Source organism: Quercus robur, chromosome 10 (genome assembly GCF_932294415.1).
Source record: "Quercus robur chromosome 10, dhQueRobu3.1, whole genome shotgun sequence".
Taxonomy (NCBI): domain Eukaryota; kingdom Viridiplantae; phylum Streptophyta; class Magnoliopsida; order Fagales; family Fagaceae; genus Quercus; species Quercus robur.
This window is the reverse complement of record NC_065543.1, coordinates 16,132,154-16,147,447: the sequence shown is the minus strand read 5'-3', so window position 1 is coordinate 16,147,447 and position 15,294 is coordinate 16,132,154. Positions and strand designations below refer to the sequence as shown.

The 15,294-nt window shown below is 31.2% G+C and overlaps 2 protein-coding genes across 2 annotated transcripts; one reads left to right on the top strand and one right to left on the bottom strand.

The window, feature by feature from the left end:
* Window positions 1–10,042: 10,042 nt before the first annotated feature.
* On the bottom strand, window positions 10,043–12,221 carry LOC126703888 (uncharacterized). The gene is made up of 3 exons (XM_050402948.1): window positions 11,854–12,221; window positions 11,724–11,768; window positions 10,043–10,282 (listed from the first exon to the last, which is right to left on the bottom strand). The coding sequence occupies exons 1-3, from the start codon at window positions 12,091–12,093 to the stop codon at window positions 10,043–10,045; spliced, it is 525 nt and encodes a 174-aa protein (XP_050258905.1). The 5' UTR covers window positions 12,094–12,221.
* Window positions 12,222–13,106: 885 nt separating this feature from the next.
* LOC126703137 (NAD(P)H-quinone oxidoreductase subunit O, chloroplastic-like) lies at window positions 13,107–15,294 on the top strand. Its single transcript, XM_050402058.1, has 6 exons — window positions 13,107–13,404; window positions 13,500–13,555; window positions 13,876–13,941; window positions 14,026–14,067; window positions 14,445–14,504; window positions 15,008–15,294. The coding sequence occupies exons 1-6, from the start codon at window positions 13,182–13,184 to the stop codon at window positions 15,035–15,037; spliced, it is 477 nt and encodes a 158-aa protein (XP_050258015.1). The 5' UTR covers window positions 13,107–13,181; the 3' UTR covers window positions 15,038–15,294.

The following is a 15,294-nucleotide window of genomic DNA, read 5'->3' as shown; positions in this document are numbered from 1 at the left end:
TAGCACAGTTTTCCCAAACCTTCAATTTTTTAATTGTGGGTTTTGTTCTGTGTTTTTAAATTGTGGGTTTTGTTCTGTGTAGGCCTTTGTTTGTTTCTTAGGAAAGTTTTATTCAGTTTTAGTTTTATTTTTCATCACAGGTTTTTTTGTGTCTTCTGCTATCATCGATGTTTAGATCCTTTCAATTGCTGTCATTTCTGAAAAACCAAAGGCAGGGTATTTAACGTAAGGTGAGATTTTTATTCTCTTATTAGAGAGAGATTCTCTGTTTTTTTTTAAAAAAAAAACCTAAATCGTTCATAGCTAAACCTGCGAATTTCATAAGATTTGTTTTTTTAGTTGCATTCTATTTGTTGTGGTGGTAAGCCCCATAAAAAATTTCCACCTCTTTTTTATTATTTATTTATTTATTTCAAATTCTTTGTTGATTTGATTTTCCTAACAGCAACAACAACCAAAGGACCTAAACCTTCGATCTCTTTGATCCTGCTTTCACACCTAAACAAAACAGTGGCGTGAACACTCTTATTATCTACATAAGTAGCATAGTTTTCCTAAACCTTCGGTTTTTTAATTGTGGGTTTTGTTCTGTGTAGGCCTTTGTTTGTTTCTTAGGAAAGTTTTATTCAGTTTTAGTTTTATTTTTCATCACAATTTTTTTTTTTTTTTTTTGTGTCTTCTGCTATCATTGATGTTTAGATCCTTTCAATTGCTGTCGTTTCTGAAAAACCAAAGGCAGGGTATTTAACGCAAGGTAAGATTTTTATTCTCTTATTAGAGAAAGATTCTCTGTTTTTTTTTTTTTTAACCTAAATACTTCATAGCTAAACCTGCGAATTTCATAAGATTTGTATTTTTAGTTACATTCTATTTGTTGTGGTGGTTTCATCATCAAAGAATTGGTTAGGACTTATTAGATCCTATAAGGTAAAAGCAGACCTGCTTACAGCGATTAACTAGACTAGGCTTCTGCTCTAACGGCACCAATCAGTCCTTTATTTATGAGGATTCTTCTGAGAGGGGCATTCCATTAGCTATGTCAAAGGTTGTTTTATGGTCTCATGTTAGCACATTCACATTAGTGTTAGGAAGCAATAACAACTCATTCACTATCTGCAAGAAATAACGTGTCACAATTGCTGCATTTTAACCGAATGTTTTTGCAAATTGGGATTGGACTCTCTTCAAAAGCACTCTCTTTCCATTGCTATTATATTATCATTTGGGATATGCACCAAGTGTTTGATAAAATGTAAGTACCCTCTCTTGGTGTTGGTCTATGTGGGTAACTTTTTTACTCTTTTTCTTTTATGTTTTAGGTTGTAGTTGAATTGCTATGGTAAATTCGAATTTTGATAGCTTAGTTACATATATATATATAGTTTAGTTATTATTCTCAACTTTATTTCCATCATCTACAAGGGTCTTTGGTTTGAATTTGTTTGTATTTGTTGATTGATGCCCTATATGTAAATCAAAATAAAATAATCTTTTTGGTTGAATTTTTTTTCCTATATTATGCCAAAATCACCTTCTCAATTTTTTTTTTCTATATTATTTTGTTGTGGATGTAACTAACAAATATTTTTGTTACATGCACCACACAAATTGTTTGATAAAATACATAAGTGTATTGTTCTTTCCACAATTTGATTTTGTACAATGTCCTTTTTTCAGGTTTAATAAGTGGACATATACACTCAATGTTTACTCAAACTTGCCTATGCCTTGCATAAAAAAGGTATAATACTCCCTTTTTTAATTTTTTTTCTTTTTTTGCAGTATCTCTACAAGACTATGGTTTCTCCCAATGACTACTCTATTTTATGAAATTCGAATAAAAAACAGAAAAATAAATTACATAATCATAGACAATAATTAAACAAATGTAGTTGTTGAATAGCATATTAAACTCAAGCTCTCACTTGAAGGATGATATGATATTCTTTTTCTTTTAATTTGATAGTAGTTTGCCATTTCATCATATCTTGAATCTCTAGAATGATATATCTCTTTCCAATTTATAATAGAGTATAATATGCAAGGTTTAGAGAATGTATAACAACTCCTTTGTTGTAGCTCATGAATTTACAGGAGAAAGATGGCTTTCAATTGGCCATGAACTGGAGGAATTATACTACTAACCAGTGGCATGGAATCTCTTAATTTGTCATATTTATTCCATTGATTCTTTTTGTAACAAGAAGGAATATCATATCAAGCCAGCTTTAGCTTACAATTTATATATATATATATATATATATATATAACAATATAACCTTAGTGCACAAAGTTCAAGGCCCTAAAGGTATGAAGTTAGAGGTTGATTTTAACTTTGTACTTGGGTTGAACAAAGCACCCTAATTTCTCATATTGGTGTAATGTTTTAAGAGATTTGAACTTTTTATAGGGATTTGACTTCTGTATTATTTAACATTCTTCAAGAAAACAAAAAAAAAGGAAACACAATATATCTTTAGATTTTAGTTTTAGTAGTTTCCCGTGCATCGCACGAGTTTGCGACTAGTTACTCTTAATACACAACTCATAAAATTAAAGTGTATTTAATGTATACCATATGTAATTTAATTATATTTTATTGCTATTAAATTCATTTTATATTTTTAGATATTTCAAGAATTACGTTTTTTCATTTTTTGCAAAGATGCAAAGACTTATTATTTAATGTTAATATTTTTGTTTACGTAAGAAAATATCATATGTTCAATAAAAAATACAAAATTTCATGTATAAGCAATAAATAAATATTGTGTGTGTGTGTGTTTCTTTGGATTTAGTTTTTTTATTAAATATTTAGTTTGGCCCCTGAAAAAATTTATGACTCCGGATATAAGAGAATTAGTTTGGCTTGATAACACATGGCCCATGGGTAACACTAAACATGTTACATCATAATGTGTTTAGTACAACTGAACACCGCAACATGTTCTCTCTTGAAATAGTGATTATAATGGATAAGATGAAAGTGCAATGTATATATTTGTTTCCTTGAGAAAAGATTTCTGTTTAGAAGGTTTTTGGACAAAATATTTGAAAGTGTAACGTACAAAAGACTATGGCGTCTATAAGTTACAGTTTGTCATTTTCCCATATATTTACTATTTTTAACCATTCAAATTTAAGTAAAAAATTGATTCTCAAAAAAAAAAAAAAATAATAATTTGATATGATCATATATGCCTAATTCAGACCAATTTTTTTCTATGTAGATAGATATCTTTACATGGGTTTCTAAGAAATAGATAACTTTACTTACATATTGTCGGTTATTGTTGACTTAATTTGTAAAGTTTTTTGTCGTCAAACAAGAGATCTGGATTGTGTGTATATATATATATATATATAGTTATCATCTATTCGGACCAAATTTAACTATCAATAGATGACTGAACTTTATTTATTTATTGAATAATGCTAGAAATATAAACTATTTTACAAACTGCTAATGTGGTGAATGATTATTGGTAAATAAAAAAGTGATATTAATGGTGGATCTAGATGAAAACCAATAAGAGGTTAGTCACATCAACATTTTGTAAAAATCTTGTAAAATAATTTGTGACTGTAACATTTTATTTTTAAGGTAGACCAAATCTTTTTTAAGTTCAAGGAAAGTTTAGAAATAAAAATAAAATTTTTTAAAATTTAGGAATGGAAAATGAATTTTTGGTAAGTTTTAGGAATGGAAACAATATTTTTTTTTACTTGTTATCTTTTTAAAATTTTCAAATGAATAATTTGTCAAATAAAAAGATGGATAAACTACATAATTAGTCCCTATCTTTTACACCAAATGTCAATTTGGTCCCTAACCTTTTAATTGTGTCAATTTGGTTCCTAACATTTTAGTGTCATGTCAATTTGGTCTATGTCGTTATCTTTTAGATGGAAAAATTTGACGTGTCAAACGGAATAATAAAAATTAGATTTTCCCTACACATCAATGCCCAAGTGTACAGCCACAACAAATTAAAAACCCTAAATTTCTGTTCACCCATGTGTTTAAAAAATATGGTGCTTAACCTAAATTACAAGTCTATCTAGTATTTTAGAACTTAGAAAATAAAAAATGGCACCAAGCAAAGCTACTCCTACTCTATATGGAGGGGCAAATAGTTGTGCTACTTGGGAATCATATCTGCGTTGTGGACTAGATCCCCGAGATCTCAAACTTCATACGCATTTTTAGAAGGCAGTGTCACGATCTCAGTAGGAGATTGAGGCTCTTGAAGCCTTTGTTCAAAGATTTAGAAGAGATCAAGGTCAAAATCTCCAAAGAGACTGTTAAGGCTCTCATTTTTTTCAAGGAAGCTTTGGACAAAGCCAAAGATTTGCTTCTATTTGGAAGCCTATGCAGCAAGCTCTACATGGTCACCACCAGTTTCTTTCTTTTTCCTAAACAAATGTTTTGTTTTTTCAATTCTCTGAGATTTGATTGTGAAACTCTGCCTCTAGATTTAATGGTTTTATGTGGTTACAGATACAGAAGAGAGAATAAATAAATGATAGATTTAAGAAAGTTACAATTCATTTTTAAAAGAACATTAACTAATGTTTCCTATGTCAAATTTGTCATCTTAGATGAAGTTAAGCCTGTTGAAGAAGCAACCATTTTAGATTTTAGAATTTTCCCCGAACTTTAAAACTCACGTGGGAACAGAAACTTATATATATATATATATATATATATATAATTTGACGTGGTTGTATAGTTGATGGCTATATAGTTGGCAATTGATGTGGCAAGAAAAATTAATTTTTATTATTCAGTTTGACACATCAAAATTTTTCATCCAATGAATAATGGCAGAAATTAAATTGATACAATATTGAAAGATTAGGGACCAAATTGACACAATTGAAAGGTTAGGAACCAAATTGACATTTGATGTAAAGGATAGGGACCAATTATGTAATTTACCCTAAAAAGATTGAGTTTAAAGAAACCATCTACATTTTTAGTTCCCCACTCAATTATGTATTTATGTTTTTCTCATTGCAAATGTTAATATTTTAATTATTTTTTTAGAGTTCTTTGATTATTTTGTTTAATTACAACATAATATTTCTATTGAATTAAAAATGCCACCTAATAGAGTTTTGACACAAAAGAGTTGGATATATACGTGTAAATGGAAGTCTTATTTGAAGAAAAACTCTACGTGTTATCTCCTCAATAAATAATATCAGAGCACATAATGGTGTGCAGTAAGATTAATCGCTTTAGAGGTGTGCTATGCAAGTTGAGTTGGGATGCTTTCATGTACCATATTTGGATTCGAAGAAATGTTAAGGCAATGCTGATCATACTAAGTCTTAAGGAGGGTTAATACAAGCTATGAAATGGATAGTTAAAACTCGATCATGGTTAAAATGAGCATTTTAAAACTTAATCTTTAACAAAATCCTTTGCTAAAAGTGGGGAATCAAATTCCCCTGACTATTTTGATGGAGTAACTAATTAGTTTTGTAATTCATAGTGTATTTGGAGGTGTTTCCAAGTCTTAAAATTTCTTCTCTTATTATTATTGTTGTTTTGATAATTTGATAGTTACAACGTAAGAGGAGAGATTTGAACCTTAGATATTATGTAAACACTAGAAGGTACAAACCAATTGAGTTACAGGGCTCTTGAAAAATATTAAAATTTCTTTAATTTACTAAAAAATGGTTTCTTTAATGAATTTTCTCTAATTTATCTACTATAAAAAAAAAAATAAATTAATTAACAACAACAACAACAATACGGATGAATCTTTATAGCATATCTCTTTCACATTTTGAGTATCATTATGGATTTTAAGATGAGATAGAAATAAGAATGACAATATATCCATCGATTTTGAGATGTGATATAGAAATAAGAATGACAATGAGTCAAGTATGATAAATTTAATCATTTAACCAACTACTTCTAACCATAGTTTTAAAAATCGGACTGGACTAGTTGATTGAACCAGTTCAACCGGAAATAGGGAGCTAATCCGGTCCAATTCTCTTAAAAAAACCAAAAATAATAGAGAAACTATATTTAACCGGTAATCGTCGGTTTAACCAGAATAACTGAAAACTGGTACAATTGAACCGATTTTGAAAATATTGTGAAGATGCTCTGAAATGGAGTTATTTTGCAGCAAAATGTTACTTTTTTTTCTTTTTTCTTTTTTTTTTAGATTTGGAACTTAGGGCGGCAATGAAGGGAGGGCAGCAAAATATTGCTTTTTTGTTTTGTTTTTGTTTTTTATTTATTTATTTATTTTTTTAGATCTGGAACTTAATAGTGCTTTGGGAAGTTTTTTTATGGGATGTTTCAGTTTCAAGATGCGGTGTTTTAGTTTTTTAGAGAGAAAGAGTATGCTAGGCAGAGAGATCGAGAGCGAGAGAGGAGGAGATGTTAGGTTGCTCATTGTTGAGATATATATATATATATATATATATATATATTTATATGAGTGCAAATTTGGTCTGGACCTGGCGTAAAACCATCATTTTACACCAACTAATAGCATCGTGCCACATTAGCATTTCACAAAACAATCAAATAATTTAACACACATGATCATTTCTTAAAACCCACCCACATCGTCATCAGATAAGCTTCCAGAGCATTGACGGATTGTTCAAAAGCAGCTAGATTCACCGATTTTGTGGTAGAATTCAGCAAAACCCAAAAGCCATCAAGCCCAGATTCAGATAATGGTCTTGCCAAGTGAAAAACTCCAAAAACTCAGTAGGCTCAAAACCAAAAACAGAAGTAAAAGTGTTAACAAAAAAAAAAAAAAAAAATCTAATCTCAGATCCAAAGTAAAAGGAAGACCACCCCACCCCCACTATCATTCATTTGCTCTCTTTGTTTATTAGCTTAGACTTTGCCTTTAGATCTACCAAATACGCAAACAAACTCCTTTACACCAAAAAAAAAAAAACCAACTTCTTTCACTACCATTAAAGACAAATAGTCTCACCCAACTTCAACTTCTTCTTCTTCATTTTCATTTACCAAAAAAACCCAAATAGATCTGGAAAATGCTCTAGCACCATTGAGACTCCATGCCAAATCATCATTTGTAACTAGGCTTGATGGGCTCTGGGTATCACTTAATTTGAACACAAAAACAGTGGCTTTTTACTGTTTGGCAATGCTTCGGAAGCTTTCCTAACGATGTTGTGCAATGTGGGTGGTTCTGCTGTGCTTGGGTGGTTTTTTATTTTTAATTTATTAAATTGGGTTTTAGGGAGTGATAGTATGTGGCAGGTGTATTTGATTGTTTTGTAAAATGCTGATGTGTCTTGTTATTATTGGAGGCATAAAATGCTGTGTTTATGCTAGATCCGGATAGAATGTTTTCTCGTGTATATATATATATATATATATATATATAACTATTTGATTTGTGGGGTAGTGAACCTCCAGTTACCTCCTTCATCACTTTAATTTGGCTAATGCCAAATCTTTAATTTGGCACAGATTAAACCAATCTGATTGTTCAAATAAAATTAAAAGGAAAATTTTAATAAATACCCTCCTTTTAGTCTTCCTTAACTTAGGACTAAATAACTAAATATTCTATAAAGTTGTGAGTTACAACTATGTTTATGTTGGCTTTAATTCTGTGTCAAATTTGATTGTAATTATGTTCAATCATTTCCTTGTATTTTTGTGGGATTTTATGTAAGGGCTGTGTGTAAGAGATTGGTGAAGAATCTGTTAAGAAGTAGATTTTGCGACTTGCTCGTGACTAACTCACAACTACTGACCCGCAAAACAAGCCACATGTGAAGCACATGCTAGAATTTGAAGAGTCCATGACATGTTGGATTTCGCGAGTGACTCGCGACTTAGGCCAAGTCGCGAGTGACCCGCGAAACTCACTGCCTGTTGCTTTTTGAGTGTGACTTTTCTCATTTTTTACCAACACTATATAAACCCTCATTACCCACGAAATGTATGAAGAAGGAGTATTTACAAGAAACTTTTGAGAAAGAAACCCTAGCCAAACACTTGAAAGTAAGAGATTGTTTTACTCACAATCCTCTACATCATTTCTCTAAAGTTTTCATTTACTCCCACCTCTCCATCTACACATCCTTGAGAGGTTATTAGCCCAAACACTTACCTCACACATTTTGAGTGTTGAGAGAAGTTTTGGTGCCTTTGGGAAGCATTGGAAGAAGCCATTGAGTGGTAGATGCAATTGGGTGGAATTGCAGGATCTGGATAACTACTGAAGACAAGACTCTGAGAAGTCCGTTGGTAGCAAGAGCTTGGAAGGCTCAAGTACATTGGAAAGATTAGGCTTGGAGGGTCTTTTTTATATTAGTGTACTCCAACTTATTCACTAGTGGATCGATTTTGGCTTGAAGGGCCGTGGAGAGGTTTTTCACCGAGTACTTCAATTTCCTCTTCGATAACACGTCTCGGAGTTATCTTTGTGTTTGCATCTCTTTTCCCTGCTCTTTAAACTTTGCATTTATTGCTTATTGTACTTACTTATGACTTTGAGTAGTGTTTTGGTTTATTGCGCTTGTTTTATTCTTGTTCTGCACTTAAATAAGTTAAAGTAAAAGTAATTAAACCGTAATTTAAAATTGGGGGTTTAAACAAGCATTTGTGTTTTCACACTAATTGAGCTTTCATATTCAAATTCCAAAATACTACTCATTAATATGGGAGAGAATAGTTATAAATAAAAAATAAAAAAACTTATCAAAAAATAATGGGAGAGAATCAAGAATTGGTGATAGAGCATTTAATAAATGGATTTGGTTTACCTTTAGTACTTTTTTAATTGAAATCTTTTTTAATTTTAATGAGAAATTGCCACATCATCCACTAACTAAATAAAATGAGGAGATTAAAACCCACTACCACTAGTCATTGTATATTTAAAACAAAAAGACATGTCCAGTTAAAAAAGTAAAATACATGTCCAATTAAAAAAGTATAGGAAGTAAGCCAAAACCCTTAATAAATTATATTGAGACCTTTTCTTTTGGAGTGCATATCATGGTGGAGTCAATGGAGTATATGTGTGTATTTATGGTGTAATAAAGTAGGGCAAGCTAGGTTTTGATTGTTGGATAGCTGACTACCTTTTATAATTACACATTGACTCTTTTCTTTCTTCTATTTTTGAATTTGGTACATTCATCTTTATTACAGGAAAAACCATAAATCCTTTTTTTTTTTTTTTTTTTTTCTTTTTTGAGAAAGACCATAAATCCTATTGATTTTTGGGAAAGATTTATTAAATCCATCTATTCACTCTTTAAAAAAAAAAAAAAAATTCTTATGATATTACCAAATGAACATTAAACCCTCTTTATTTAAAACATTTAGTTTTGAATATAATGAAATTATGAACCTATTTTTGGTTTTATTGGAGGATTATTATTTATTATTATCTCAATGGTTTAAGAATAATTACTTTATAAAGTTAATATTTAGTTATAATTTGTTATTTTTTTAATATTCTTAATAATATGTGAAAAATTATATAAAATTATTTATATATTTTTTTATTTAAATCATTTAAAAATTATTAATTAAATATTAATGACATCACTGGTTCGACCATCAATCTGACCACGATTAGACCATAAAATTGAGAACCACTCTTTTTTCTGGCTCTTTGATTGGTCTAGTTTTGAAAACCATGCGTTTAACACCCCCTCACGATAGAATGACTTTTTTTTTTTTAAATTATTTATTGCACTCAATATTTTAAATGTTTGATAACTTTTTTATTCAAAAGGGTAAACTATATAATTAGGGCTTGTTTGGATAAGCTGTTTCAAGAAGTGCGTTTTAAAAACTAGCGTTTTTAAAACGTGCGTTTTAAAAACTCCATTTTAAAAGCCACAGATAAGTGTTTGGTAAAAATGTGAAAAAATGCGTTTTCTATTTTTAAAGTCATATTAAGCGTTTGGATAAGCTGTTTTAAAAATAGCTGTTTTGAGTGTAAATTCCAAAAAAGGATTTAACTATTTTTTGAAGGTTATATTGTCATTTTTCCTGTGATCAGTGTTTTTTTATTATTGAAAATATGTAATTAGGCTTAACAATTACATTAATAATAACAACAATAATGGTGTTAGGTCGATTACTAAAGTGCGTATTAGGTCGATTACCCTTAAATACCTCATCCACACAAGCTTCACAAAAGATAGTCGTTACTCTTGATGGCCATTGAACTCTAACATTTGAGCTATTTTGGGATTGTTTGGTGTTGGGATTTGAATTCTCCTTGTTCTTAACCATCTAAACAAAATATAGGTTTATTAATAACAATGTTCAACCAAATATGTAAAAATTCCAATGCTCTTACAAACAATACTCTTATAGGTAAAACAGTTTCACACGTAATAAACTAGCAATACATTTTAGTTAAAAATTAGTAAATGGCAAAACTAGCAATAGAATAAGTCGGTGGTTGGAGCCTTCTATTAAGTAAGAATATATAAATAAATTTTTTGGGTCAGAAATAAGATGATTTGAAGCATCATGACTCATGATTGACCGGTGTTGCATGTGTTTGAGAACCATCTTGTTGTTTCTCATTGTTTTTGTAGATGGGCATGCGTGAACCAATCTTTGTTTTTTATTCTTTTTTTGGCTGAATCGTAAAATTGAAAAGAAACAACAACAAGATAAACTAGCTGCCCAAAGCAAAAGGCAAAAACAAAAGACATAAGAACAAACAAAATTAAAAAGGCAGCCACATTCCCTTGCCTATTCAAGTGTGTGAGAATTTACCCCACTTAACAAGTGTGTGAGCAGCCACATTCCCCTGCCTAGTCATCATAGAAAGCTAAATTCTAATATCACCGCATTCTAAGTTCAGCTTAAGTGTAGGTTCAATTTAAAAGGCAGCAAGAATAAAGTGGATGAAACAAATGCCTAAATTTTTTAATGAATCATAAATTTAATTGATGATAATAAAAAAAAACATATGCAAAAAGGACATATTATAATAGACACCACTTCAGAACAACATTATAATAGAAAAGCAAACAACATCAAGCATCTTCAAATGTTTTGAGTAATACACTTTTAACTGCAAAAACACTCTTAACTGCAAAAGTAAAAGCACTACAAAACACTTTTAAATTGCAAAAGCACATTAGAACAACAACCTGAAATTTTCCATCAACCCCATCTATCTGAATTTATTTTTTAAACTTCACAACCAGTAAATAAACAACAACATGAACAAAAACTTGAAATATTCTTCAAACCCATATACTTTTCAACAAGAAAAAACGAATCCCATCCAATCCAAATGGTTTTGATCAACCTCATCTGTCTGAAATTGTTTTACAAACTTCACAACCAGTAAATAAACAGTAGCATGAACAAAAACCTGAAATATTCTTCAAACCCATATACATTTCAACAAGAAAAAACGAATCCCATCCAATCCAAATGGTTTTGATCAACCTCATCTGTCTAAAATTGTTTTAAAAACTTCACAACCAGTAAATAAACAGCCGCATGAACAAAAACCTGAAATATTCTTCAAACCCATATATTTTTCAATAAGAAAAAACGAATCCCATCCAACCCAAATGGTTTTAATCAATATTTAAGTTCCTTAGTCATGTAAGTTCTAATATTTTGAGTTTATTCAGTCATCTAAACTAACATGCAAAAGCCCAAATCAATATAATTATTTCAGAGATGGGTAATGGAGAATGTTTACCTGGAAATTGTGATGCAGAACAACGATGGCAATCGGAGAGAGCAACTGAGCAATAACAGAGAAGAAAGAAGTGAATAACGTGAAATTGATGTGGAGAGAACCAAGACTGTTGAGATATGAGAATGTTTACTTGGAAATCGTGATGCAGAACAACGACGCCAATCGAAGAGAGCAACTGAGCAATAACAGAGGAGAAAGAAGTGAATAACGTGAAATTGGTGTGGAGAGAACCAAGACTGATGAGATATATATATATGGAGAAGGGATAAGCTGGGATTTCGGTAAAAACTTTCCTGAACCGCGCGAAACAATTAGCGGCAACCCAATCGTCCCAATCGCGCGATGCTGAAAAAGCAGTAGAAAATTTCATTTTCGGAATCGCGAAAATCTGCGGAATTGAAAACGCAATCCCGCAGATATCGCCTAGCCAAACGCAATCCTGGAATCGCGATTCGCGAAACTGTCATTCTCTGCAATGTAAACGCCTAAACAAACGGGCCCTTAGTCTCTATTCTTTACACCATATGTCAATTTAATCTCAAACATTTCAATTGTGTCAATTTGGTCCCTGGCCTTTTAATGTCATGTCAATTTGGTTCCTACCATTATCTCTTTGTTGAAATTTGACGTGTCTAGTGGATTAATATATATATATATATATATATATATATTTTGCAACACTAACTGCCATTTGTACAGCAAATTCATACTGAAATTAAAAAGAAAAAAAAAAGAAAACAATTATGTAGTTTACCCTATTGAAAAGAAAAAAAGAAAATTTTGATAATTTTATTTAATGGTAATTTTTGGAAACTTTTATCTTTTTATTTAAGAGACAAACAATTAATGATACTCCCTTAAAAAGCACACTATATTTTAAATTTTTGATAACTTTTTTTTAATTAAAAATTAAAAATTTTTCGATAACTTTGTTTAAGGGTAATTTTGGGAACTTTTATCTTTTTATTTAAAAGCAAAACAATAAATGAAATTCCCTTAAGAAGTTGGATTTTATAGGTACAACATTCACAACAATTTTACAATATATTTTAGATGGTAAATTGTTATTGTTATTGTTATTGTTATTGATTTAAACCACCATTGAAATTACTTTTTTGTTTACCAATAATAACCTATCACTTAAAATTTATTGTAAAAATGTTATCGAAATTTTTTTTCCCATATCATATTACCATAAATATCTCTATGCCTCTCTCCTCCTCAGGAACAAGAGGTGAGCCAAATGACCAAATTGCCAATCACCATTCTTTATTTACACCTAAACTTGATGATGTGGCACATTATGATTGGTTGAACTTACCGCGTAGCAACAGATTTTTGTCTTCAAAATCTGGCCGTTAGAAATACAAGGATTCAGCATTTCTTATCTCTATAGTGAATAACTCTGAAAACTTCCCAAGACTCACACTTTCAACTTCAAGGTCTCTTTTCTCTCCCATGGCTTTCTCTGCAACGTTCTCACAAAACTCATTCTCATGCCTCTCTCAACTCCCTCACAACTTAAGAAGAAACCCTCTTCGTTTGCCATCAATTCGAGCTGTAAAATCCACTGAACCGGAGAAGGAAAAGACTGTGGAAACAAAGAACGAAGAATCATCTGTTTCTAATGCTCAACCATCAACCACACCTCCTAAGACCCCCAGAAAGCCCGTCTATTCGAGTGAGTTCTGAATTTTCAAGAAAAATATTCTATTTTTTCTTTGACTTTTTTTTTTTCTTTTATTAAAAAAAATTTATTTATGGGCACTTGGGCAGTGAAGAAAGGTCAGATTGTGAGGGTGGACAAGGAGAAGTATCTCAGTAGTGTCAATGTAAGTTTAATAAGTGGGTTTTTTTTTTTTTTCTATAATGCTAAAGCTGGATTGGTTGAATACAATTTTCCCATGAAGTCAATTTAATGCCAGTCACAACGGATTTGATATTTGGTATTGTTGGGAAATTTCTGTATTCATTTCCTACAAAGAAGAGGCTTGTATATGAATAAACTGAACTCAGCTATATGAATGTGTAATTATATAGAGGATATTTGAATCTTAGCTCTTGTGTGTAACCCTTTCTTTCCCTTTTGAATTTGACTCACTATATACTTAGCTTTGGCATAAGCTGGAATGTGTTTGATTCAAAATTTCAGTATCTATCTGTTGGGCACCCACCATACTACAAAGGCTTGGACTACATTTATGAAGACCGTGGTGAGGTAGCTTCTTTACACTCTCTGGCAGCACTCATGAAGTAAGGCTGGCCATTTCAATTTTCTGATGACAGCATAATACTCTTTTAGGTCTTGGATATACGTAATTTCGAAACCGGGGAGTATGCACTAGTAAGTGATTTATGTTTGAGCTCTTCTCTTTGATATAAAACATTCAGATTTATTTGGACATTGAAGATTAGTCTGCAGCTTAAAAATAATAAATATCATGGCTTTAATTTCTCTGTTATGTCATATGTGAAAGGCTTTCTGAAACTTATGTCAAGTAAGGCATAACCTGTGGTTGGTATGCTTGTATTAATGTTTTTGAACATGACATTTTTAAAAGTGTCAAACCATATCAAAGATTTTACTTTTATATACAAAAGTTGCAACATTTGCATTGAAATTTCAAGTTTCCTATGCTATGACTTTCACTATATCAACCAAGATAAATACTCTTAAGTGAATATGTGACTTTGAAGGATTTAAGAATGATGCTTTTGCAGATTGGATGGGTTGGGATCCCAACCGCACCAGCTTGGCTTCCAACAGACATGCTTATCAAGGTACTGCTAACAGTTTGTTTTATTGGATGCTTCATACTGCTGCTCTAAGAGAGCTAACAAGCCAAGCTTAGCTTGGTGTTTGACTATTTTAAGTATTGTGATTTTGTGACTGAACTTAGATCAAGATTAAGCTCAGCAAGCCTAATTCAACCTTGAATCATGTTTTATTTAGCTGAGCTCAAGTTATCCAGGCTAGTTCATTAGCCTGACATTGGTTCTATCTCAAAATCTAACACTTCTTTTAGACATTGCAAATTAGCACTTTCTTCACAGTCAAGATTTTTACTCAGCTCCATAAATTCTATTATAACCATGCCAAACTAAATCGAGCTGAGCATACGTTACCAAATAAAAAACTTATTAGCAGTTAGACACTGGCTCATTTGATTGGTGAGGATGCAGATCTGCTGCTCAGTTGTGCCTTGCTTCACTCGACTATTCAAACCTTCCATTAGGAGCTTTTGTGGTTATTTTGGTCAACTGACCCTTGTGTTTGATTGCAGTCAGATAAACTCAATTACGAGAGAATGTGATCCAGGATCCAGAAGCATAATTGCCTGCTATTACTGATGGATGCCATCGCTTGCCATCAGAAATTATATCTCAAAAAGTGTCCCTTGGTTTCTGATCACCATCAGCAACTTCCGAATCTTTTGTCACAATTGATGTGATTGATGTTAGGCAAGAATAACATGATCATCAACATAATTTTGTTGAGATTTTGTTCTTATTCTAAAAAGTATATAATATTAAGCATATCAAAACTATGCATGTGAAACTGTTGAAGCCT